General features: G+C 40.9%; 1 protein-coding gene across 3 annotated transcripts in view; it reads right to left on the reverse strand.

The window, feature by feature from the left end:
- The window catches only part of FKBP15 (FKBP prolyl isomerase family member 15), a 79,526-nt gene that overhangs the window by 24,016 nt on the left and 29,399 nt on the right, over positions 1-26,111 (reverse strand). For 2 of the 3 annotated variants that reach the window (XM_089675191.1, XM_089675189.1), the window contains exons 10-24: positions 23,582-23,709; positions 22,128-22,176; positions 21,497-21,616; positions 19,561-19,666; positions 18,997-19,103; positions 18,302-18,413; positions 17,872-17,981; positions 17,666-17,779; positions 15,047-15,141; positions 14,519-14,621; positions 12,615-12,647; positions 10,364-10,535; positions 10,133-10,269; positions 9,052-9,198; positions 4,520-4,609 (exon numbers count right to left, since the gene is read on the reverse strand). In XM_089675191.1, coding sequence (XP_089531317.1) covers positions 4,520-4,609; positions 9,052-9,198; positions 10,133-10,269; positions 10,364-10,535; positions 12,615-12,647; positions 14,519-14,621; positions 15,047-15,141; positions 17,666-17,779; positions 17,872-17,981; positions 18,302-18,413; positions 18,997-19,103; positions 19,561-19,666; positions 21,497-21,616; positions 22,128-22,176; positions 23,582-23,709 — 1,623 coding nt within the window. The remainder of the gene's footprint in view (positions 1-4,519; positions 4,610-9,051; positions 9,199-10,132; positions 10,270-10,363; positions 10,536-12,614; positions 12,648-14,518; positions 14,622-15,046; positions 15,142-17,665; positions 17,780-17,871; positions 17,982-18,301; positions 18,414-18,996; positions 19,104-19,560; positions 19,667-21,496; positions 21,617-22,127; positions 22,177-23,581; positions 23,710-26,111) is intronic. The other variant, XM_089675190.1, reaches the window with a different exon arrangement.

Consider the following 26,111-nt stretch of genomic DNA (forward strand, 5'->3'; position numbering starts at 1 on the left):
TTTTTACCTTGGAACACTATGGGTTTGGCAACAAATTCCTCCAAATACTACGGTCAATATATAGCGAACCCAGGGCTCAACTGTTAGAGGGTATACCTCCCAATGCATTAATATACATACAGGTCCCAGACAGGGCTGCTCCCTATCCCCATTCTTATTTATATTGGCCTTAGAGCCCTTAGCAAGTAAGATTCGAAGCTCACCGGATATACAAGGGGTTTACTGTGGGGATCGGGAACACAAATGTGCCATGCTTGTGGATGACATCCTGATGATTCCCTTTATCTTCAATTACCTCAATCCCTAATTTACTCTTAGAGTGGTTGACTGTAAGGCCTGAAATGGATGTAAAGCATCCTAAGACTAAGTCCTTAGTGCTTAATATATCCTTAGAAGTCCACACAGTCCATACCTTGCAAAATTCATTCTCTTTCAATGGCAAATCAGAAGCCCTTCCCTACCTGGGCATTTTCCTAACCCCCTCTCTTCATACTTTGTACCAAAAAAACAAAATAAAAAAAAAAAATATATCCTCTACTTTTTAAAAAATTATTAGAAGACATCAATAGATGGACTGCCAATCCCCCTTCATGGTTCAGTCAATTGTACTCGATATAAAATGAATATCTTACCGATGATAATATATTGGTTCAGAACTCTGCCTGTTTCGATCAAAATATCGGACAAAATTGTTTCAACAAAAGGTTGTTGAAATTTATATGTGGGAAATAAGAGACCCAGGATGATTAGGCACACACTATACACGCCTAAATTGAGGGGGGGATTGGAAATACCCGACCTGGTCAAATATTATCAAGCTGCACGCCTGCCACAGTTGATCCACTTTTACACACAGCAATCTTATCTGTTTTGGATGATTTTGGAATCTTCTCTCTATCCTTCCAAGGCAATTAACCATTTGATATGGTTGCGGGCAAATCGGACAAAAAAGGACAGATCGGTAATACTGTCTACAACTCTGTCATTTTCATTGAGTTTATGGGACAGATTATCAACTACTCATAAATTTAAATCTCTCTAGGTTTCATTGGCCCCATTGCTTGGTAAACCCGATTTCACCCAGAGTCTCCATCTTCAAAACTTTGCTTGGTGGACCAAGAAGGGCCTGCTATGGACTGCAGACCTCTGTGACCATAGAGGCATCTTGTCGAAACAATTCTTGCAGGAAAAATTTCAGCTTCCTAATTCAGAATTCTATCGTTTTACTCAAATAATGCATTTCTTAGCTATTTTGAACCGAACCTCTGATTTAACACCTTCTATTACAATGGAATATGTATGCAGGAACTTCAACAAACACACTAGTCATGCAACCAAAATCTATAAAATCTTGACATTGGAAGTGGTGGATTGATGTAAAATGGCACAATATCCATTCAAAACATACATCAGCACTTCACTGATTGAAGCAAATCATAAAGTTCTCCTAAGATGGTACATGGTACCGGTGAGATTGGCGTCTTGTTTCCCGGGGACCTCCCCGCTGTGTTCAGAGGTTGAGGCCAGGAAGGCATGATGTTCCACACTTCGTGGACTTGCCCAAAAAAAAGGAAATTTTGGATCAATACTTATAACTTTATTTATTCTTTTACCCAGGTGAACCTCAATCAAAATCGCCACTACAAGCCTTACTGGGACATGAGAAGGCTCATAGCGTTTATATTTGTAGCTGCTAGATTCTCCATTGCCAGGTCTTGGAAATGTCCTATGATCTCATTTAATCTATTGAAGTCCAAGCTATCTTGGATCATGGTTAATGAACACCTTTCAGCGATTTTGAAAGACAAACTTGATTTCTTTGATAGAATCTTGCATCCCTGGATTAAAAATCTATTGGATGCCTCATAAGATGCAATTGTTTTTGTTAGTCTTACCTGGACAGGGTGCACTTCTTTCCTTATTCTTTACTTTTTTGTTATCTACCATTTCTTTCTACTTTCTTTTTCTCATTTTTTTTCCCCACATGTTGTGAGGTACAGTTTCAAGAAAAAGTATGTGAACCCCTTGGGATTACGTGGAGTTTTGCATGAAATGGGCATAAAATGTGCTCTGAATGTCATCTAAGTCACAACAATAGAAGAACACAGTCTGCTGAACATAATACTACACAAACATTAGATGTTGCCATGGCTTAATTGCACATAACATGTAAACATTCACAGTGCAGGGAGGAAAAAGTATGTGAACCTTTGGACTTAATAACTGGTTGACCCTCCTTTGGCAGCAATAACCTCAACCAAACGTTTCCTGTAGTTGCAGATCAGACCTGCACAACGATCTGGAGTAATTTTGGACCACTCCTCTTCACAAAACTGTTTCAGTGTAGCAATATTCTTGGGATGTCTGGTGTGAATCGCTCTCTTAAGGTCATGCCACAGCATTTCAATCGGGTTGAGGTCAGGACTCTGACTGGGCCACTCCAGAAGGCGTATTCTGTGCTGTTGCAGCCATTGTTTTGTTGAATTACTTGTATGCTTTGGGTCATTGTCCTGTTGCATCACCCATACTCTGCGGAGCTTCAGTTGGCGGACAGATGGTCGTACGTTTTCCTGTAAAATGTCTTGATAAACTCTGGAATTCATTTTCCCATCAATGACAACAATCCGTCCAGGCCATGAGGCAGCAAAGCAGCCCCAAACCATGATGCTCCCTCCGCCATGTTTTACAGTGGGGATGAGGTTTTGATGTTGGTGTGCTGTGCCTTTTTTTCTCCACACATAGTGTTGTGTGTTCTTCCCAAACAACTCAATCTTGGTTTCATCTGTCCACAGTATATTTTGCCAGTAGTGCTGTGGAACATCCAGGTGCTCTTTTGCAAACTTCAAACGTGCTGCAATATTCTTTTTGGACAGCAATAGCTTCCTCCGTGGTGTCCTCCCATGTACTCCATTCTTGTTTAATGTTTTCCTTATTGTAGATGTGTCAACAAAAATGTTAGCATGTGCCAGAGATTTCTGTAGGTCTTTAGCTGACACTCTGGGATTCTTCTTTACCTCATGCAGCATTCTGCGCTATGCTCTTGCAGTCATTTTTACAGGACGACCATGCCTAGGGAGAGTAGCAACAGTGCTAAACTTTCTCCATTTGTAGACAGTCTGTCTTACCGTGGGCACATGAACATCAAGGCTTTTGGAGATACTTTTGTAACCCTTTCCAGCTTCATGCAAGTCAACAATTCTTGATCGTAGGTCTTCTGAGAGCTCTTTTCTGCGAGGCATGGTTCACATCAGACAGTGCTTCTTGAAACCAGTAAACCCAAAACAGGTGTGTGTTTTTAAAGGGCAGGACAGCTGTCAGCAACACATCCAATATCATCACACTGATTGGAGTCAAGGTTGGCTCACTCCTGGCTCCAATTAGCTCTGGGAGAAGTCATTAAGCTAGGGCCTCACATACTTTTTCCTCCCTGCACTGTGAATATTTACATGTTATGTGCAATTAAACCATGGCAACATCTAATGTTTGTGTAGTATTATGTTCAGCAGACTGTGTTCTTCTATCGTTGTGACTTAGATGACGTTCAGAGCACATTTTATGCCCAATTCATGCAAAACTCCACGTAATCCCAAGGGGTTCACATACTTTTTCTTGCAACTGTAAAGCTGAGTATGAGCTAACCTTAGACCTGTGTTCAGGCTTACAGTAACTGGTAGCGCTGTCTGGTCTACCCTGCCTTTCGTCCACTGGGCCCACAGTGGAAGACTTGATTTACCCCAGTACTACAGGTGTACCACCTTATTGTTCCTCTATCTTATGAACAGCATTGTTGGGGTTAGGGTATGATCAGATCTAAGCATATATATCCTCACTGTAAAATGTTCTGAACTTTAATTCTGTGTTTGAAGAAAACAGTGACGGTTGACAACATGTCACTCTTTGGTTAATTTGAAGACTTGCATTTTGATATGAGACTAATGTGCACTGTTTTCTACATGTGTAACTCTTGGATTTTTATGAGGTGAGGGGAAACGGATGCCGCTCAAAACCAACCCCGGGAGTCAGGCTTTTTAGGTATATGGAGTGGCCTCAGAACCGCGCTATCCACGCCCTCTGATGTGTTTCGGCCCGTCCATCAAGGCTTGGTCATAGAGGCACCTCGGAAATTTACTGCAAATAGCTAAATTATTTTACAGTAATCCAGTAACATAGCAGATGTCAATGTGTAGGGCAAAGCAGCAGGTTCAGTTAATTTCCAGCCCTTCATTTACTTTTCTATTTGATCCTCTTCCATTTCATTCATCTATTGGTAGCAAAGAGAGGAAGCTCCGAGTAATTTTCAAGTTTCAACTAGGAGCTTGTATAGAGTTGACAATTTTCTCGTCTTCCTGTAACAGCACTGGAAATCTACGAAGCACCTGCACTGTCACTTTGAAGGGGTGCCAGTAGCATGATCCTGGTTACTAATGTTGTCACTAAAGAGTATGTAACGCATAGCCCTTGCAAAGGTTTGCTTAAAAGTAAATAACCCCCAAACCATTCATCCTAGTAAATGAATCACCTTCTCTTTCAGTGGCTGTAGTTGTGTGGCCTGTTCCTGGAGTTCCAAGAGTTTCTGTTCATCACGATCGCGGGAAGAGGAAGATGATAGCTAATAAAAAAAGAGAAGAAAACATTTAATCTGTTGCAAAAGATTGGTTTTCACTGGACAAAAATATTTCACATAAATCATAAGCAAGAACTTTTTTAAGCTACCAGTTTGTGGTTTGGCCATCCAATACTTGCAAAAAATAACTGGCCATCTTGACAAGCAATAGTAACGGCTTAAAAAGTGACACGTGAACATGTTAAAAAGAAACTTAACAAGACGTTCTCTGCTTCTTTGGCCCCACAATTTGTAGCAGCCTATAATTCCCTGAGAGATGGCCAAAATATCCCTGGTGTTACACTTCAAGCCCCCGTAATGTTATTTCCCAAGGAAGGGAAAGATCTTGCTCATCGTGCCACTTACCGGCCAATTTCCCATCTCAACGTTGGTCTAAAAATCGTCACAAAAATTTTGGCTACCAAACTGATCGCTCATATCCCCTTCCTGATCCACACTGATCAGTCTGGTTTCACTCCAGGCAAGGAAGGCAGGAACAACACGCAACGCGTACTGAACGCAATTCATTATTCCCAGACCTGTCATTTGCCTCTGGTGCTTTTATTAGTGGATCCGGAAAAGGCATTTGATAAGGTCGATTGGATTTTCCTGCAAGCCACTGTAGAACATATAGACCTCAGAGCCTCGGCCTTCTGCAATGGATTACCTCTCTGTACTCCATGCCTTCGGCTAGAATACGGGTTAATGATGTTCTCTCGGACGCCTTCTCAATCCATAATGGCACTCGCCAGGGCTGTCCCCTTTCACTGCTCATTTTTCTTTTAGGCCAAAAAGTCCCATTTTGGTCTCATCTGACTAGAGCACCTTCTTCCACATATTGCTGTGTCCCCCACATGGCTTCTCACAACCTGCAAACGGGACTTCTTATGGCTTCCTTGTTGCCACTCTTCCATAAAGGCCAGATTTGTGGAGTGCACGACTAATAGTTTTCCTGTGGACAGATTCTCTCACCTGATGTCAAGGTCCTACCTTTTCCCAGAGGTTATGTTACTCCATGTGCTGGCATCCATCTTGGATTTCTGCTGAGCATGGTAGGAATCTTTTATGCCTTCAGGTCTCTGAGGTCCATCCTCCAGAGGGGTGTGGCTGAGTACATATAAGCCTGTGATCCGCACATGCTCTTTGCACTTGTGTCTTTGTCTTGCTACAGTTCTGTGTATACTCTCGTGACTCTTCTGGTATCTGACTCGGCTTGTGACTAAGACCATTCTCTGTGTTTTCCTTCGATCTGACCTTCCGTTGCTGAACCCGGCCCGTGACCTGTGATTCTCTGTCTACTGTTCTGTACCGTTTTGTCCCGTTGTTGTCGACCCGGCCTGCCTGACTACGCTATTGTCATTCTTACCAGCTACACGCCATTGGCGGCGGCCATTACCGCAGCCGGGGTGTCTCGGGGGCCGCGACCTGGTTCCTGGCTGCGTCAAGTCCATCCCCACCATCAGGGGCCCTGGTGAAGGGCAGCCTGGGACTTAGACTCCGCGCCCTGAGGGACTTCGGTCTGTTGGTGGTGGTTGTCGTCAGCCAGTGCGTTACCCTGCCACTAGGCCTACCTGTCCGTTCCACAGCCCTGCCCTGACACCTGAGCTGTGGATCTCTGCAGCTCCTCCATAGTTACCATGGGCCTCTTGGCTGCTTCTCTTATTAATCCTGCCCGGCCTGTCAGTTTAGGTGGATGGTCACGTCTTGGTAATTTTGCAGTTGTGCCATATGCTTTTCATTTTCAGATGATGGATTGGACAGTGCTCCATGAGATGTTCAAAGCTTGGGATTTTTTTTATACCTTAACCCTGCATTAAACTTCTCCACAACTTTACCCTGTCTGGTGGGCTTCACAGAACAGCTTGCATTTATGCCGAGATTAAATTACACACAAGTGGACTCTATTTACTAATTAGGTGACTTCTGAAGGCAATTGGTTCCACTAGATTTTAGTTAGTGGAATCAGAGTAAAGGGGACAGGATACAAATGCACCCCACACTTTTCAATTATTTAATTGTAAAAAATTCGGAAAACCATTTATCATTTTCCTTCCACTTCACAATTATGTGCCACTTTGTGTTGGTCTATGACATAAAATCCCAGTAGGTTGTAACATGACAAAATGTGAGAAATTTCAAGGGGTACGAATACTTTCTCAAGGCACTGTACCACCAAATCTCAGCTTGCCGCTTATGCTGAGGATTTAATATTTTTTATTACTTCCTTTTCGATTACGCTCCCATCCCTTTTAAGGGAATTACACAGATATGGCCAACTCTCTAATTTTAAAATAAATTACAATACGTCCAAGGCGATGGGCATTGAAATACCCCCTGCGATGAGACTTCAAACAAGCTCTCACCTTCAAATGGACAACCTCTCATATACACTACTTGGGGACGAATATTCCCTGTTTCCTTTGCACGATTTTCTCACTAATGTTCCACCAACTCAAATCTGATCTCCAATGTTGGGACAGGGAGACGTTTACCTGGTTCGACTGGACTAATGTCTTAAAAATGAACGTGATGCAGCGTCTTCTTTATCTATTCCAAACACTACCAGTAAAAGTCACACAGAGTTCCCTGAAAGACTTGAGGGTACAACTCCTTCACTTCATTTGGGCTGACAAATCAGTGAATTCGCAGATCCATATTGTTGCTGCCCAAGATCAGGGATTGCTTTCTGACCCTTTAAAATACTATGAAGCTTCACATCTGACTAGAGTTATGGAATGGTGTGTTACGCAACCGTTGTCACACTCTTTATCTAATTTTTTTACTCTCTTAATTGACTGGAGCGAAATGCCCAACCTTCCTTTCTTATATCAATGGGATTTCAACACCTCCTTTACGCAGGCCCAGAAGGAGACAATCATTTGCTTCTCCCATAAAACTTCCCTGGCTAGTAGATACAAAGAGGGAGGCTATAAGATTCTCACACGGTGGTGCAGAATCCAAGCCAAACAGAACCGTATGTTTCCTCAGGTCCCTAATACCTGTTGGCACTGTGGGGAATCTGTGGGGACTCCGATTCATATCTTCTGGGAGTGCCAAAAATTAAAGGACTTCTGGAATGCGGTGGAAACATCAAATTCATAACCGAACAGGAGTGACTATCTTCAAAAACCCAGCTGCTTACTTCCTGAATGTCATACCTCTAACTAGCAAGAAATTCAAACGCTCTTTACATAAAACACTTGCTCATGGCTGCGAGGACTTGTATTCTGGCATTATGGAAAAGTACAAGCCCCCCTGCTATAGCCCATTGGAAGGCGAGGATCAAAAAGATTCAAGAAATGGAAAATCTTACCAGAATATTGAAGCAAAGAGAGCACAAATATTGAAAGATTTGGACTCCCTATTTCTTTTATAGAGATCAGACATAGCTTGCTTCTCAGCCCTGATTTGCATATGGAAGAAAATTCAACATCTTCCCAATTCAAGAGGGAGGGGAACCCTCCCCTCTTCCCCCCCCCCCCCTTTTCTCCCTTTCTCCTTGCGTCTCCCTTTTTTTTTTCGTTCCTATTTCTCACTGAACCCACTGCTTATTCTCTGTATTATCCCATCTCTGCAGTCTACTGTTATAAGAGTGTTTTCTCTACATATAAAATATAAGACATGGCTTGGAATGTTTGTTATTGGTTGTTAACTGCTCCTAGGTATCATGCGCAATATCGCCGGGGGTTTACCCATTCACCCTGTATTTGTATATGTTAAGCAATGCTGCCATGATCTAAAGTACCCAGTGATCCATTTTTCACATGGGGCTGTTTAATGTTTCTTCGCTTATGCTCTGTATCGCATTTTTTAATTCACTGGACTACTAAATAAAGAATTAAAAAAAACAAACAAACAAAAAAAAAAAAAAAACTTAAGCCAGGTATGGGAAACAGAATGGCTAAACTGCAATCTTTTTTGATGCCAGAACTTTTATGTCAAGGTTTCATAGCCATCTGTGACACAATTTGAAAGACTTTTCTTTACTCCCTGTCCTTGTGACTCAAGGAAATGACAGTAGTATTAGAGCAGTGGTTCTTAACCTGGGTTCGATCGAACCCCAGGGGTTCGGCGAGTCAGTCTCGCGGGTTCGGCGGAGGTGAAGACCCACACCCGACTCATATGATTCGTGCAGTAAATATTCATTATTACGGTATGTTTTTGTTTTTGTGTGAAAATCATGTTTTAATGGTTTTGTTCTTTGTTCTTAACGGTTTTGTTCATTTTGTGCACCTATGTATAAATATATACCTAAATATATACCTATGTTTTGAATTTTAAAAATCATATTTTATTTTTCCAATTAAGAAGGGTTCGGTGAATGCGCATATGAAACTGGTGGGGTTCAGTACCTCCAACAAGGTTAAGAACCACTGTATTAGAGTCATCAGAAAAAAAAAATTTGCTGAAGTTGAACTTTTAAAAAAAACAGTATTGACCCTACTGACCTGCTCTGCTGCTGCCTGCTCTCGAGCTTTCTTCAGAAGCTGCCTTAGGTTTTCGGTCTCATCTTGGAAACTTTTCCTCAGCTCTTCCTGCTCTTCCTCTGCCCGCTGCCGCTCCTGCTGAAATTTCTTCTTCCTCTCTGTTAGGCTCTGTGTCACAAAACTGGAGGTTATTGTAGATACAAACATACATGGTTCATGTAGTCTGAACAATTTAAAAAAATGGATGCCATCCCAGATGCCAAAAAAGATACAGACCTATACAATATTCTATAATACCTGCAGCTTCCTAAATGCCACACAAACCTTGGCAAGTCAAACTGAGCATATGTAGAATGGTACATAAGCATGGGTTACCGTCAGTGAAAACTGCATTTCAAAACCTTCCAAGACTCCTAGTGGTTGTTCTAGTGATGGACAGACTCATTATACAATAGGGAGGTTTTGGAAATGAGATGGGTAATGTTTGTTTTAAACTAGTCTGCTGTACTAAATACATAAAGGAAGCAAGGATGAATCTCCCCATGGAGAAAAAGGCAGTAAGAAAAGCCCTGACAGAAGTTCTAACCTTTCTCCACGCTATCCAAAGCTAAAAGCAAAGTTTTGGTGAGAGTTGGGTTTTAAAGGGGTAGTAAACCACTTCCTTTTTAAAAAAAAAGAAAAAAAACTGCAAGACAGTGTCATAGCTAGTATGCATTACACTACTTACCTTAAAACAAAGCCCTTCAGTGGTGTGTTGTCACTGCTGACAGTGCTTGCATCTTCCCCCGGTCCTTCTTCCAGGTTGGTGGGCTACGGTGGCTTGAATGGTCCAGCCACAATGATGCCACTCCTACCCATGAGTCACTTTCTACGCCACTCAGCTGCCATTCCTTCAGAAGGCATGCGCCGGTGCACGTTTAGGAGATATTTACAGTTCCTACAGGTAAGCCATATTATAGGCTTAACTGTAGGTACAAGGTAAAAAAACAACTTTACTACCACTTTAAATGTGGCCTGTGATGCAGGCACCTAATACATCATCCACATGAAGTACTGATAAATGGTGTATGACATAATGGAGGTCTGGCACAAATGAGATCACCTTTTCTAAGTTTCGCTTCTCCACCTTCAAGTCAGAGATTTCTTCTTCCAGAGCCGCCAATCGCAGCTCCAGGTTCCGCCGGCTTTCCTTCTCATTTTTGGCTTGATTCTTGGTCTGCTCTGATGTTTCTTTCACTTCTGAAAGAGATGTTATATGTAAGATTCGTTAAAGTATATGCAAGGATGAAGGGCTTACACTACTACTTTCACTGAACGTGGAGAGGTCGCTCACCTATGAGCTGTGCCCGTAGAGAGGAGAGCTCAGCCTGACACTTCCCTGCCTCCTGCTGGGCCGCCATTAGCTGTGTCCTCTGCTCCATCTCCCTCTTCTGGTAAGCGGTGACCTCCAGCTGTAGACGGGATACTTGGCCAGTTGCAGCTGACAACTCCTCTGCCACCTTGGCCTGTGACAAATAAGGGGTGCAAACCACTCACTAATATATCAAATCTAGAAAACAGTGTTGTTGCCTATAGCAACCAGCAATAAAAGGTCTGTCCACTAAAGCTTTAGTCTTGGATGGAAACTAGTGGACTAAATCACCACCTGATTTTTTTTTTTTTTTTTTTTTTTTTTTAATCTTCGGTACTAAAGCAAGGAATTCTGAGCTTTGTTACTCCCATCTCTGTCCTCTGAGAAGTCTCACTTCTGCTGCCATCTTCATAATTTAAAGTAAACATACCATGGAAGATATACAGGGGGCTGCATTAATAAACATTTTTTAAATGTTAGATGCCTAGTGCCTATGCTGTAGCTTTAATACAAAGTCTCTAACCTGGAGCAAATATGCAGATCATGAAACAATAAGTATACTTGTCCAGGATCACCAACTTGTGTATTAAAGTATTTAATCAAAAGGGTCACCACGACAGCAAGGCAGCTGAGATAGGGGTCAATAATGGTGGAGGAAGGGGTCAATCAAGGCAGAGGAAGGGGTCAATGACAGCCCTATGTTTCTCTGTAGACAGGGTAATATCTAGCAGTCAGAAATACACCACCTGGTAATGCCTGTGATGGAGAGGTAGATAGCAGGCAGAACGGGGACTCAAATGCTGGTGATGGTTAAAGTGGTTGTAAAGGCAGAAGGTTTTTTTACCGTAATGCATTCTCTTCTGTGATCAGCTTCCCCTCCAGCCCCCCTTAAATACTTACTGAAGCCTGATCTTGACCCAGCTCTGTGTCAGAGCAGCGTTTCTCTCCTCTTTCCCATCACTGGACATGGAGGCAGCAGTCAATTACAGCTTGTGAGGAAAGAGCGGGGAGTGGGGCAGAGCCACGCTGTGTGTGTGTTTCAATGGAGTGGCAAGCAGCTTGCTATGGGGGCATTCTGCATGGGGAGGAGCCGGTAGAGGACCCCAGAAGAGAAAGAACAGGGCTGCTCTATGCAAAACCATTGCATAGAACAGGTAAGTATGACACGTTTGTTATTTTAAAAAAAATACCTTTACAATCACTTTAAGGATATAAGAAATCAGCCAATGAGTCAAACATTTCACCTTCCAGCCAAAACTAGAATCGGATCAGCTAAAGGACTAGTCCTTCAAATGTTTATACTCTAAACTGAAAAAAATACTCCATCTACCAGCGGCTTGTATTTTTTTTTTTGGTCCATCCAACTGAACACAATATTGTTTTATTCAGGAAAGACTCCTTAGCTGGTTGTGCATTAGCTAACAGTCAATTAAATATTATAAATATGTTGGTATGCTTTTATTTAAGAGGCTCGTTTTGAAGAAAGCTTAACCCACCTTCGCTTCAGAATCCTTTACACAGTACAGCTTCTGAATTAGCCCTGGCACCTGCCCTTTGGTCTCCAGCTGAGTAATAGGGATGTGGTGTCTGTTCTGGGCTGCTGACTGTAAATAATAATGTACCTTAGATGGGGATTACAGGGTGGGCTTGAGCTGTGGCTTTTGGAGACATAGCAAGTCATAGCAAGGAAAACTGATCAATATACAGTTCGAAATCTTTACCATTTTGCCTGCAAAAAGATTTGTAATTTTGTGATGCACTCACCTCTGCCAGTCAGTTTCATCATTTTGCTACTCTCTGGTTTAACACTACTGTTCCTATACATAGGACAGAAATGAGGAGGCCAAATCATCATCTAATGAGAGGGTTGAAGGCAGAAAGGCTGCCTATTAACAAGGAAAGAAGTGTGACATTTCCTGGCTCCTATGTGACAGAGGTGAGTACACACGATTGCCTGGCAAGACTTGCAACTCCTTTGGCATGTAAAACAGTAAACATATGTTTTTCTGCAAGGTATTTAGCTGCCTGAAGTTTAGCTTTATTGTTTTAACACCCTATTGTATAAGGTTTACTTACTTGCCATCGTTCCAAAAAAAAACAAAACACAAGCACACACACAATAATAAAAGTTTTGATTTGCATGATAAGAAAATTCTGTTCTGGAATATTACATAAAATAAGCAGAAAAGCTAAATGCAGAGAGAGAAAGAGAAGAGCTCCCCAAAATCCTCACCTGGTATGTGCCCTCATCTATGTGCAAAGCATGCTGGGAAAAAGAAAGCAGCATTGGTGAGAACAAGCCAGCCAATCAGAGTGTAAGAAAGATAAGAGCAGCTTTTTCTGAAGGGGAAAAAAAAAACAAAAAAGGAGGAAGAAGGAGGGATGTACCAGGACCAGACAGAGGTTCATGAACTTGGAAACCACTATTATTTAATACAAGCAGATTAATGTTGCCGTTATATTCACTTAGATTATAAAGAGCAGAGATTGTTAGTTTGCATCCAGCCACCAAACACAGAGAATATAAAAAGTACAAATATATATATCCTATTCAGCCTGCAAGAACATCAGTTATCTTAGCCACACTAAACATTGTGAATCCTCCACTGTTGGATATTGTGCTTGAATACAGTGGCACTGCTGATCGGCAGTTGTATCCGACGGGATGCAGTCACTGTTCAAATGATAAAAATCAGCTGAGCTGGGTGGAAAATTTAGCCAACTTTTGATGAGGCAGGTGGTGCTTACAAGAACACTCACAGCTTGAATTCCTTATCAACTTAAATCTAAGCCATCTATGGCCAGCCTTTGATTTACCAACAGCTAAGCAATATAGGCCTGCCTGTTTAGAGATTGAATGAATTGCTTAGGCAGCATAAACATCATTCATTTTTTTTTTCATTCAACCAGCTGGCTGAATGAAAAAAAATCCCCGATTTCCCCATCTACACACTCAATTGGATGGGAAAATCACTCCCGCTGGGGTAGTGTATTCTGATAGCAGGTGGACTTCCCTGCCATCAGAATACACTGACAGCACTTCTGGCTGCGCTGACCCTGCAGAAGTTTTCTACCAGGCTGGTTGTGCAGTTGTTGATTGGTAGATCAACTTCTGTACAACCAGCCTGCCCAAACATAGATCAAAATTTGCCCAGCCTCTGCTGAACTTTAGCTTTAGGGTAAACTCACGGAAAACAACTAAATACACAGATGGTATACATGCATGAGAGATGTTTTAACTGCCAAAGGATTTTTAGTATTTCTGTATATTTATTCAATTAACTGGAGACCTGACTTTTCTGTACTGCAGTTAGGCAATACAATTCTGTTCTCTTGTCCTTGTGAACACACTAGTACTGAAGCACACCTGATTGGCTCCTAGTGCTGCCTTCCTTCTCTCAGTTTGAGCCCTGTACAAGGGATTGTAAAAGGCTAATACCAAGTCAGGTAATCAAGGAGTTACACTAGTTACTGGTTAGAAAACAAAAGAACACACTTTTTTCTTTTTTTTTTTTTCTAACACCACACACCTGCATGAGTTGGTGTCTCTTTTTTTTTCCCATCTGTCTGGAGTCAGCTTTACAGGCTACCTTCTGAGTCACAGGAAAACAGGAGGTTTGGCCTAACTCTGGCTTCTATTTGCAAGCTTGTTCTACATCAGTGTTTCCAAGTACTGCACCCAGTGACAGCCAGGCAGCTAGAATTTTCACAAGAAGTGCAGTGATGGTATTATTTATATTTCTCTCAATACAGGTTGCGTTTAAAGTGATTTAATCACCTAGAAGATGCCTGCACATACCCACAGCATCTTTGTCACCCTATACTTAGTGGGTCACTCTGGGCAAAGGTCTAGCACTTCTTGATAATGAAGGAGCTTGCCTGTCCCTTGTCCCTCCTATAAGCCCATCACTAGGCAGCCTTTCTATAATAAATATATGGGGAGCAAAAAGGAAGTGGGTAAGCTGGCCAGCAGTGCAAGAATTTTGCCCGTTAAGAGCAGACCAGCATTCAGGCATGGAGGAGGCAGTGAAAGTCTAAGTTTGTGTAGGCACCCCTAGTTGCTAGTACTTAATACTAGTTAGCAACTTTAGTTTCTACAAATGTGTACAACAAGTGGCGCCCATAGTGCTGACATACCTTTTCCTGCATGGCGGTCAGTAATTTGGCTTGTGTGTTATCACTTGATGTCTTCAAAGAGTCATTTCTCTGCTCCATTAGCATGTTGCTTTGCTCTACATACCTACAAGAGAAAGAAGTCATTATAAGCACAGGGCTGTTTCAGTTGCCACCCTATCTGCACTGAGTATATATTCACTGTACACATGTGTGGAGTACCTTCAGATGCCTCTAAAAGACATACAAATAGGGTAACTGGCTTTGACTTAAAAAAAAAATGATATAGGAATGTGTGCAGCAATACAAGTGAGGTAAAGATTTGAGTGTTCTTCTAGGGAAGTGTTAAACATAAGAAGAGTTTGATAGCTTTTTGCAAGCATTTACATGCGTGTGTTATTTTTGGAGAGGCATACCTATATATAATTTTTTTTGCTGATGGTTGTCTGCGAATGTCTGCTTCTCTTGATAATTAGAGTTCACTGTATAGCAAAATTAGCAGACACAAAGGGGAAAAAAAAAAAAAAAAAAAAAAAAGGAAAAATGCCTTACCTTTGGTTACGATTTAGAAGTTCCCCAATCTTTGTATTTTGCTCCTCTATGCGACTGCTTTTGTCTAGAATTTCCTGCTTGAGTCGCTCATTTTCCTGAAACATGAAATAGATGTCATTAGGTCAACTTCCTAATTTCTTTTCTCAATTTCTACTAAACTCTGTCCTTCCAAAGTACCATAAAAATAGTTTTCATATGCATATAAATTACAGTTCAATCTCTTTCTGGCTTTTTTGATCTCTAAAGAAACTCTAGCAGTGAGATCTCCAAATCTGTTTTCCATGCTGGGTCCAGTGACTTGAGACTTCAAAAAGTTATAAAATATCAAGTATGACGCACCCACCAAGACAAATAAAATAACGTTTTCTAGAACACTTATTTTTAAATATACAAAACAGGGAAGGGAGAGGGGACTGACTGTGACAAATGTGGTTGGTGGAAGAGAAATGTGCCCCATTGCCTTGTAGTTGGCAGTTCCAGGGTGAGCAGTATATCAGAAGTGACATCAGGCTGACACCACAAGATTGACACCAGGTTGAACATCACAGAGGCCGGCTTGGAGGAAGCACTGCTGAGGCTAATGATGTATAAATTCTCACTCTACACCTTATCCAGCAAGTATGCTGTACATGTGGACTTTGAACATTTTACAAAATATTTACAACATATATACTGTCTACACTTAGTCTAGATCTAACAATATATGTAGTTTTGGGTTAGTGAGATTTAACCCATCATGTTTAGAGCAACCCATTGAGTTTAGAACACCCTATTACTAAGTGATATTGGCAATTAGTTTATCTTAGCATGGGTACACAGCCTTGAGAACTTATAGAAACTTTGTTGCTATATAAAAATCCCGGCCTGTTTTGTATTTAAGAAAAAAAAAAAAACGGTAAACCTTGTCTCGAGGACATGCACACTAATAAAAAAAACAAACAAAAAAACAACACAAAAAGAAAACCATTCCTTTCTTTAGCTACTTTAAAAGAAAGATACAACTTGTCTTTTAAGGCTCTGTTTATCTACCTTCAAATTAAACATTTTGCACAATTTCTCCCATCTTAACTTTTCCTTCCTCCACCCCCCTTTGAAAAGCCTTGCATTAGGGGCACAGCTTGCAGTGGTCTAGTTTCTGAAATATATAAAATCTTAATGATGCCTGGACCCAATACTTCCCCTAAATATGTTTACATGGTGAAATGGGAACACATTTTCAAGAGAGCTTACACTAGAGGAATGGGACAAAAATTTGGGGTAATGCACATAGAGCTTCCATCTGTACAACTCATTAGGAGAAGCAATACAAAGTTCTTTACCACAGACTCCATACTCCTTACCTCCTGCACTCTATCAATCCAACTATTCCATACTGTTGCCAAAGATACCAACAACGCCTAGGAATGTTGTTTCGTATGTATTGGACTTGTTCCACGATTCAGCCCTTTTTTGCTAGGAGTACAAGCCCTTTTACATGCTCTTCTACCAGTAATTGTTCAGCTTGACCAAACCGTGTTCTTGCTTGGTCTTCTACCACCCAGTATGCCTAAGGACATCAAATTACTAACATGACGTGTTCTTGGCTGCAAGATGTCCAATAGCTTTTTTGGTGGCAGCCTCAAAGCCCATCTGCACTAGCATTCCATTCCCGTATTCGAAAGAATAAACTTATGGAGGCCCTCACAGCCAGATAAAAACACACTTCCTATCTATGAATGGGCTTGGAATGCTGGGGACCGTTTTGAAGGCCCTTCTTCAACTACCTGTCCTTGTGTTCCCTTGCTGCCTACCTTTTATGCTCTCTTCAATCTGCCTTCTGCGTCTCTTCTTTTCTTTCTCTTTTTCTTGTTTTTTTTTTCTTCGGTTTTTATTGAGGTTGGTTTATATGGAGTACCTACAGCCTCTGGTCTACGATCCATAGCAGTGATTCACAAGCTACTGTTTTCTACCTTACTACTCTGATATCTACATGGACTAACATTAGGCTATGTGTTTCTTTTCACCTATGCATAGTTCTCAGTTTCTTCTTGCTGTGCTATCTCATTGATAGCTTTATGCATTTAATTTTTTTTCCCCTCACTTTTTCTTAGCTGTCGAGTATTTTGCTTGTTCACGTCTAATGCTGCTGCTTATACCACTTGCCTTACTGCTTCAAAATTCTGTACAGGGGCTATTTAATTTTTTCAATAAAATTACATTTAAACAAATAAACTCAAAATGTCTGATGCCTGGTGTCTCATTGCACACCATCATTCCATCTGCTGGCATCCACTGTGTTCTGTAGTACCATAGCAGTCCAGCAGATAGAACCACAGTTCACAATGGCAGATCAGGCATCCCACACACGAAAGTGTTGGATACTGAAGATTCTTCAGAAAGCTTAGCTTTGAAACAGAGCAAATATCAACCACGCATATGGCAGGATGGAAAAGTATTAACCCTCATCTTTGCAAGCTGGGCTTTTTAAAAACTTATCTAGCTGCAGAGTTGCTTTAGTAAGCCGAGATGCATACATGACTACACAACCCTGCAGCATGTGTAAGTAGAAAGTTCATTCTTTTCTAGAGAACTCAGATTAAAGCTTGAACTTGTGGTAACAGAAGATCCTAGCTTGGTTACCTGGATGATGCGTTGAATGTTGTTCATGATCATGGCACTCTCCATAGTGATGGATGAAATCCCAGGGAGCAGATGGGAAGCTCCAGCTGAGTTGTCCTTCTGCAGAATGTCTACCTGCACAGATGGACAAGGACATGTGAAGATGACAGGGGCTCAGAGGAAAAAAAAAAAAAAACGGTTAATAAGAAGCAGGAAGTACTCCATACTTTACAGGCCAAGTTGTCAATCTTGTCGATAACTTTGCCGATTGCCATGCGGATCTCTGTGTTCTGCTGTCGGGCTTCTGTCATCAAGAAGGAGGTGACGTCACCTGAGGCTGGATAAAGAAGGTGTGTTGAGCACTATGTCAGACTGGTAAAGCAGCCACCAAGGAGGAGGTAGGAGACTAATCCACTCCCAAAAACACTACATATAGCATTCTTGAGGCTCAACTTTTGTCTTGGGTGATATGGACAGATTACACTGGAGATGTAGGATAGACCTGCCAGGCTCCAGCGCAACAGCAAAACCCAGGATAGAAAGTGAACTCTGCACCATGCCTCTCAAATGAACAGAATGGTTTCAGTTGGATTTGCGCTTTAAAAATGTTTTTGTTATCCCAAAAAGCCTACAATATTAATAAACAGCTCTATGTACCTTGATATGGAGTTGGCTGCTGCACAGGGGCGGAGTAGACATGTCCAACTGGCTGTAGCTGGGTTCCGGTGGTGGGGTTCTGTGTGTATGCATACTGGATTCCAGAGTATGGCTGAAAAAGAAGAAGATTTCAGTGACATCATGTTAAGGTCACAAGGACTGGGCTAAAGAAGCACCCCCATGGTTTCAAAGTCAGGCTGAAAAAAAGACACAAGTCCATCTAGTTTAACCAACAGTAAAAAAAAACTAAAATAGAAAACCGAAAACTTCCATACACAGAAACCTATACCTACAGTGGAGAAGGTTTAGAGTCTGGCAAATAATGAAAAAGTTGGAAAATATCAGAGGAAGATTAGAAAAAAAAAAAATTCAGGCAAGCTCAATTTCAAGAAAAGAGGTTTGTTTACCATATTCATTATGTATTCATGGCCAGTACAAAAATGTGGGCAATAAAGTAGGAGACATCAGTTGTGGAGGAAAAAGAAATTCAATCAATTTAGAAAGTGTGTTTTTACAGTAAGAGCAGTAGCTGTGTAATGTTTACCACATTAGTTAATAATGGTAAAAACAGCAATAGAGTTTAAAAAGGAGGGATGCATGATTTTCCTATTGTTAATGATATCCAGAATCCTGGATTCTGCTTAATCAACTTCAAAGAGGAGACTGAAAAGAAGAGAGAATCATTTGTTCAATACCTGAAAGGCATGTGCCTGGCCAGGAAGGGCCTGGGAGGTGATGGGCCCTACAGGTAACAGAGCAGCTGATGAGGATGGCAGACCGGACACTGGTTGTTGCTGCAGGACTGTCAAAAAAAAAAAAAAAAAAAAAAAAGACAATAAGCTCTGGTTAAGATTGAATGCAACTTTGAAATGCTGAAATGAAGTGCTACTTCACGTGAAGTAGTTTGATTTCAAAGATGTAGCTCAGTGCAATTTCGGGTGCAACTTGACTGACATCTGTGCGACTTCATGGCTATGTAAGTCGCACCTGAAATTGCCGAAAATAGTGCACGAGCTACTTTCAAAAATCGGTTGCACAGATTTGAACGGTTCCATTGCCAGCAATAGGGTGCGACTTGTCATGCAATTTGGAATGGTCAACGAAAAGTATAAACATTCACAGATGACAATACTAGTTAGTCACATCCAACTGTACTTGCTCTGTAATGTTGAAGACGTTCTGTAGCACCTCCAAGTCACTTCTACTATTCCAAATGAGAGAACACACACACGTGCGCGTAATATGTACAGAAGAATTACCTGGAGCAGGAATGTGAGTGGTAGCAGCAGTTTGGTTAATCTGTGGGGTGGGCCGGACAAGTAGAGGGGCAGCAGGATGTGGAGAAATCCTCTGAGTGTTGGGATCCTACAACAAGAACATCATCATTTCTATAGAAAAATCAGATTAAGGTATGTGTACATATAGAGGGCAGAAAGCAAGGAGGGGCAATAATAATGTAGGTTATAACATTCATTGCTCTGAAGGAGGAAAAAAAAAAAAAAAAAGCAACCAGAATTGATTAACAAAGCCAAACATTTTAAAGTGTAGATCATCAATATGAACTTCCTGAGCTGTTTGCCATTAAAGCAAACCTGTACCTTACATGGAGTAGAAATAGTAATGGGTTCATTTGATAACTGACACTAATAAGAGGTAATAATTACTTCCTCTGCACTCATAACTGTACCATGTAAACTGCTTAAGACTGGCATTAGTAGCTTTGGCACCCAGGTCTGCACATTATAAAGCTGGGAAGTATCAAATGTTCCTAAACAACAGAAGTACCCGGCAGTGAAAAGTATGTGTGGAAGTTAAAGTGGAACTTTCATCAGAAAATCAAGTCCTCCTAGATCACTTCAAACTGGCTCCTTTTGCAGATCTATTTAAAACATAAGTGCATATAATATTTAAAATCCAGTAATACACTGCCTTACCCTGTTACGCACATGCTCAGGTGTTCTCTATTTTTCAGCACTGTGCTGAAAATGTAGAGGTTAATCTGCTGACACCCTAAAGATTTGCTGCTGCTTTGTTTGCGATACAGAGCTGCATAAAAAAAAAAACAAAACAAAAAAAAACAAAAAAAAAAAAATCCCAATACGTGTATTTTTTTTTTTTTTTTTTAATAGTAATGGCAGCGATCAACAATTTATAGCAGGACTGCGGCGGGCATTCTGATACTGGGTGGAGCTGACCTGGTGTCACTGACATCCCCAGTGACACCAATACAGTGATCAGTGCTAATAAAAAGTACTGACACTGTACTAATAGCACTGGGCAGGAAAGGGTTAACAAATGGGGGGATCAAAGGGTTAACTGCGTGCGGTTTTACTGTGTGCGTGCTTTACACTATAAGCACGCTGCTTTGTATGTAAAAGCACAGTGCAGGAGCTGACAGGGGAGAGATGTGTGTTGTATATACACAGGTCTCTCCCCCGTCGGCGATACTCGGCAATCGCCAGGTGCCATCGGGGAATCACCGGGTGATTGACAACTGAGGCCGCAAATGGCGGCATGGTTAGGGCGCACACGCACCCTCTACCCAGAACTGCAAAATCACAGATATACATATATACATAGACACACACACACACACACACACACACACATATATATATATATATATATATATATATATATATATATATATATATACACACACACACACACACACACACACACACACGTGATTTTTTCACACCTGTGCCGCCCTGTATCAGTATTTCTGCTATAGGGCGGCATGGAAGCGGTTAAACAATCTTCCAGTTTCTGGTTAAGCATACCAATATAAACAAATAGTGCAGTTTTTGCTGATATTTCTTTAAACTATAGCGTTCTGCCATTTGTGAATGTTACTTACAATCGGGACTTCAAAGAAAGGATGTAAGATCACGTGGTTACCAGGACATCACCAGTTCAGGTAACCCCTGACTCTCAAGCTGCAGGATGAAACTAAGCCAAAGCTTAATAAGGGATAAAATATATAGCACAGCTTTCATAGGCAAGCTTGCACCCTTTTAACTGTTCAAGAATGAACATTCCGATTCTTATACAAATGCTCCTGTGACTGGATTATCTTTAAATTCCCTGTTAACAGTCCTAAAAAGCAAACATTCACTTTGCCTATGGGGGCAGCTTTCTATATAGGTGTTCAGTGCTGGCACATGGAGGCAAGGAAAGAGTTAAGAGTTTTACCTCAATTTCAGAGTCGCTGGAATCTGGCTGAGGGGTTGAGCTGCCAGTAAGGAAAGGTAACATGGGTTGTCCCATTTTTGCCATCCTGGAGATAAGTTTTGCTTTCGCCATGTCCGGGTTCTGCAAGATAGGAAAACCCAGCTAACAGCTAAGCTTTACAAGGTTCACAGAATCATAAAAGCAGTAAGGACACATATGTGCAGTGAATTATATCTATCCTGAGAGAAGAAAACCACTGGGTCAGGATGCAGAGCCTACGCATGCAAAGGGCCGATACAGTTAGAACCAAATTTACATGGAAACAAGATTATACATAGAGACACAGGAAGAAGTCTGGACACTAAATGCATCGTTCACATATTTATCTAGGATGTCTCTCTAGCAGAGACAGAGTGCTACAAAACATTTTGCTGCAAAATACAGAAGGCTTAGAACCTCTCCCAGGTAATTACTGTCACCCTCCATGTCTCCTCTTGTTCCTTGTCTTGGTTTAAGGGAGAGCAGCCTTCACAGAAGTGTTTATTCTTCCCAAGGCTACTTTTGATTTCTAACTATGAATTAAGGTACATTACACTGTTGTTTAATATAGCCCATAATTGTTAAGCAGCATTCATACACCAGGAGAACTTACAGCTAGCTGTTCGCTGATAGAATTGGACTTGGCTCGAACAGCTGGTTCCCTAAAGAAGAGAGAAAAGAAAAATTCAACCAATTGTACGATTATGCCCAAAGTGGTTCATTGTGCATTAAAAAGTACTCATTTCTAGCAGAAAGTCAACCTAGGATATTGCACCTTTTTTCCCCCAAACATACCTTGGACTCTAAGATTTGGTATTTCCGATTACATAATCATAAGGACTCCATAAATGTTGTGCAAGCCATGGTGTCCATATTTTGCACTGCCTGAAATCAATATTACAGCAGTTCTGCACATGACTACCTATTGTTTTTTCAAACAACCAGTCATGAGATTAAACAAAAATTAAAATTTTCGGGCATTTTTTTTTTCAACTTACTTAAGGATTTAGAATTTATAAAGCCTTTAAAATGTTTTTATAATCATCCCCCGACCTGTGCCTGTCCACAACTTTATCCCAGAGATATTTTGACAGTGCCTTGCCACCCATAGTCGATTGTTTGCTTCAGCTGCACTACCTGGGACTAAAATGTTCCAGGAAAGCGCTTTTCATACTGAGCTAATCAAAATGACCACAGTTGAAAGTCAAACGGTTTGTGTGCCATTGAGAAGGCTATACCTAATTCAACTTGCAAGTCATTTTTTGGAAGGAGTGATCCTTTTTCCAACTCAGGGATTCTGTTTTTTATTTTTTTTTTACTGACATGTTGGTGTTCTATCTTTCACTTAGATATCATAAGTTGCACTGAGTAAATACAGCTGGATAATACAAAAACTGTGTGTGTCTTCATTTCAAGCTGCAAAGCAACAAAAAGTGATTTTAAAGGGGGGTGATTCTTTTTTCATACCTGCTGTATATGGGGACAGCCATTGTTGTCACATAGGTTGGACTTCAAACATGCCTGCCTTTGTTTAATACATGGTAGACTGATGGGTCTAGTAGTTTACACACACACGCAAAAAAAAAAAAAAAAACACACACAACGAAAAAGTTTCTTTACGCCTTCCTTTAAGCTCACAGGAAGTGACAAGAACACTGCATTTCTGGAAAAAAAAAAAAAAACAACAAAACAGGTGTTTTCTTTACTTGCTAAAAAATGTTCTTAGCTTGAAAAGTGAAAAAACCAATGCAGCAATATATTACATTTTGTTTTTTGGGTTTAGACACACTATAAAGTGAATTTGCAAGGCAATGTTGAGTTGCTTATGAAAAGAGCATAGGGAAAGGAGATACTTAATTAATACATGATATATTAGTTTATTCATAAAAAAAGACTGATTGCTCTTTCGTTCTTTGTAATCCCCCTCAATAATGTTTCTCCATATGCAGATGCCAGCCAATGAATTGTTGCCTTTTTCTTTTAACTTTCACTGGAAATGTAGCAGCTTGACATTGTGGTTTGTTAAAGGGTCTCCCAGTCTGCAAACACATAGGAAACAGAACTTACCCAGGTTTGGGTGGCACAGAGGTTGGTGGCTGAGGAAGGGTCTCTACAGGAATACTTTCTGTAATTGACACAGGAGAGTCACGGGAGCCAACGCTCTGTTGATCAGTTCCCACATCCTTCTGCTTCATCTGAAGCAAAGGGAAAAAAAAAACAAAAAAAAAAAAAAAAAACCACAAGATAGATTTTATATAAACAAAAAATACAATAATGCTTTTACATTTTTGCTTATTTTCATGACAATATTTGAAAGAGGCTTATAAATCTCACCCAGACAGTAAGGGCTTTGCTCTCTGAAAAGTGATGAGTTTGAATTGCTCTTCAGAGAGCATTTGACAGGCAATTAGGAGGCATAGTATTACCACTTCTCCACCTGCTATAACACTTTGAAGCCCGCACAAGCATGCTGCAACCATGTGCATTGTGTGTACAGAAAGCAACAGGGGTATAATTCCTGCTGCGACTGGCATGTGTAAACCCTTGGCCGCGGCCTCTGCAGCTCAACTATGGGGTTTTACTGCATCCCAACCATAAATCTGAACAAGCTCTAACAGACTGATACATTTCTAAAGAAATCAGTAAGCCACATGCCAAATCTTATTTTTTTAGTCAGGAAAAAAAAAAAAATTAAATAACCAAATGAATTTTTTGGAGCCCAAGATTGACCATTGAGGCTTAAAGAGTAACTACACTTGTGTTGAAAAACAAATAACTTTCCCTTCTGGGTGATCTATGTACAGTTCCTGAATTTTAACAAACTTTGTTGCAGATTCCAACCTTTTGTTATTCTGAAGAAATATCTGTCTGTCTGTGTCCATGTGCAGAGTGAATCTGTATGGGAGTGGTTTTAGAATTATCAAATCAGCTGCTGCACCTGTAAGGCTCTAATGAGGAAATGTGCATGGTCACTCTTTAGTGCTTGTTCACCCTGGAATGCAGTGCAAGAGAGCCGCGTTCCCATGGCTTCCCGCACCACATTCCGATCGCAATGCCCTTGCAATCTGCTGCTGGGGGTCAGCTAAAGTTAACGACATCCTTGGAACAGGTCACAAACGCATTGCGTTTGCCTGCACCAAACCACATGGTACAAAGTACCATGCAATGCGGTTGCTATGCATTTAAAAAATAGTGCATGCACTACTTTTAGCGCGGTGCAATTTCATCCCATTCAAATGAGTGAGCATGAAATCGCACATAGACCTGCATATGAATCTCAAAGGATTGCACAGCTCATTCCTGTGCGATTCATATTGGGGCATAGTGGGAACCGGCCCTTAGACATGATTTCCCTTTGGGAGTATCTCACCAAAAGTGACATTTTTGTTGCAGATGCCTAAAATCTGATTTGTATTTTAGTGCAGACTTCTGGGAAAAATGAGTAAGCAAATCACACAAGCAGGAAATGATATTTCTGAGGGACGTCCTGTACACCATCTATGTACAGAACACCTCCAGAAAGCCTTATTGCACTTTACAGAAAATTACAGAGCTGCAGATTGAAAAGGAAAGGCAATTTTTAACCACTTCCCGACCGGCCGTTGCATATAAACGGCCGGACAGTGGCAGTGCAGGGTCGGGTGGCCGTCAATAAATGGCCTCCCCGCACCCTGCTTGTGCGCGCTCCCTGGGAGCGCGCAGCACCGCGATCCGGTGCCCGCTGTGTCCTCCGGACACAGTGAAACACCGATCGTCGGACGGGACCTCTGTACGAGGTCCCGATCATGTGATCACCGATTGGCCAATCAGTGATCACATACAAAGTAGTAAGCAAGATGTCACTTGTGACATCATTGCTTACTACGTGTGAAATCTGTGAATGATCACAGAGGTCACATGGTACAAGGCCATTCACAACAGCCTTGTACCATGTGACAAGCTGTGACCAATCACAGCTCACTCTACTTCTCAATGAATGCAGACAGAGAAAGAGAAAATGATTGCTTTTACATCCTGTAAAAGCAATCAGTGTAAAAAAAACAAAAAAAAACAAATCTTCATCACCCCCCACAAGTAGTACAGTGTCACCATGGTGACACTGTACTGCTAGGGTGACAGTATGTAAAAAAAAAATAAAAAATATAAAAAATAAAATAAAAATGTAAAACAAAATGTTTAAAAATTATAATTTTTGGTTATAAACTAATTTGGATTTTTTTTTTTTTACTAAAAAGATAACTGAATACATTTTGGCAAAGATTTGATGAAAATTTTTTTTTTTTTTAAATTTTGCAAATAAATAATAACACTTTTTTTCAAAATTTTTGGACTTTTTCATTTACATAGCAAAAAAAATTAAAATCCCAGCGGTGAATAAATACCACCAAAATAAAGTTTTATCTGTGTCAAAAAAATGGTAAAAAATTAATTTGGGTGCAGTGTTGCATGACCGCACAATTATCAAAGTGTGATAGCGCTGAAAGCTGAAAATTGCCCTGGTCAGGAAGGGGGTAAAAGTGTCCGGATTGGAAGTGGTTAATAACATTCAAGGCCGATTCGCACTATAGAAACACAGTCCAGATGCGTTCCAGATGCG

This window comes from Staurois parvus, unplaced genomic scaffold, assembly GCF_062004578.1.
Source record: "Staurois parvus isolate SC_StPar_1 unplaced genomic scaffold, SC_StPar_1.0 ptg000154l, whole genome shotgun sequence".
Classification (NCBI taxonomy): domain Eukaryota; kingdom Metazoa; phylum Chordata; class Amphibia; order Anura; family Ranidae; genus Staurois; species Staurois parvus.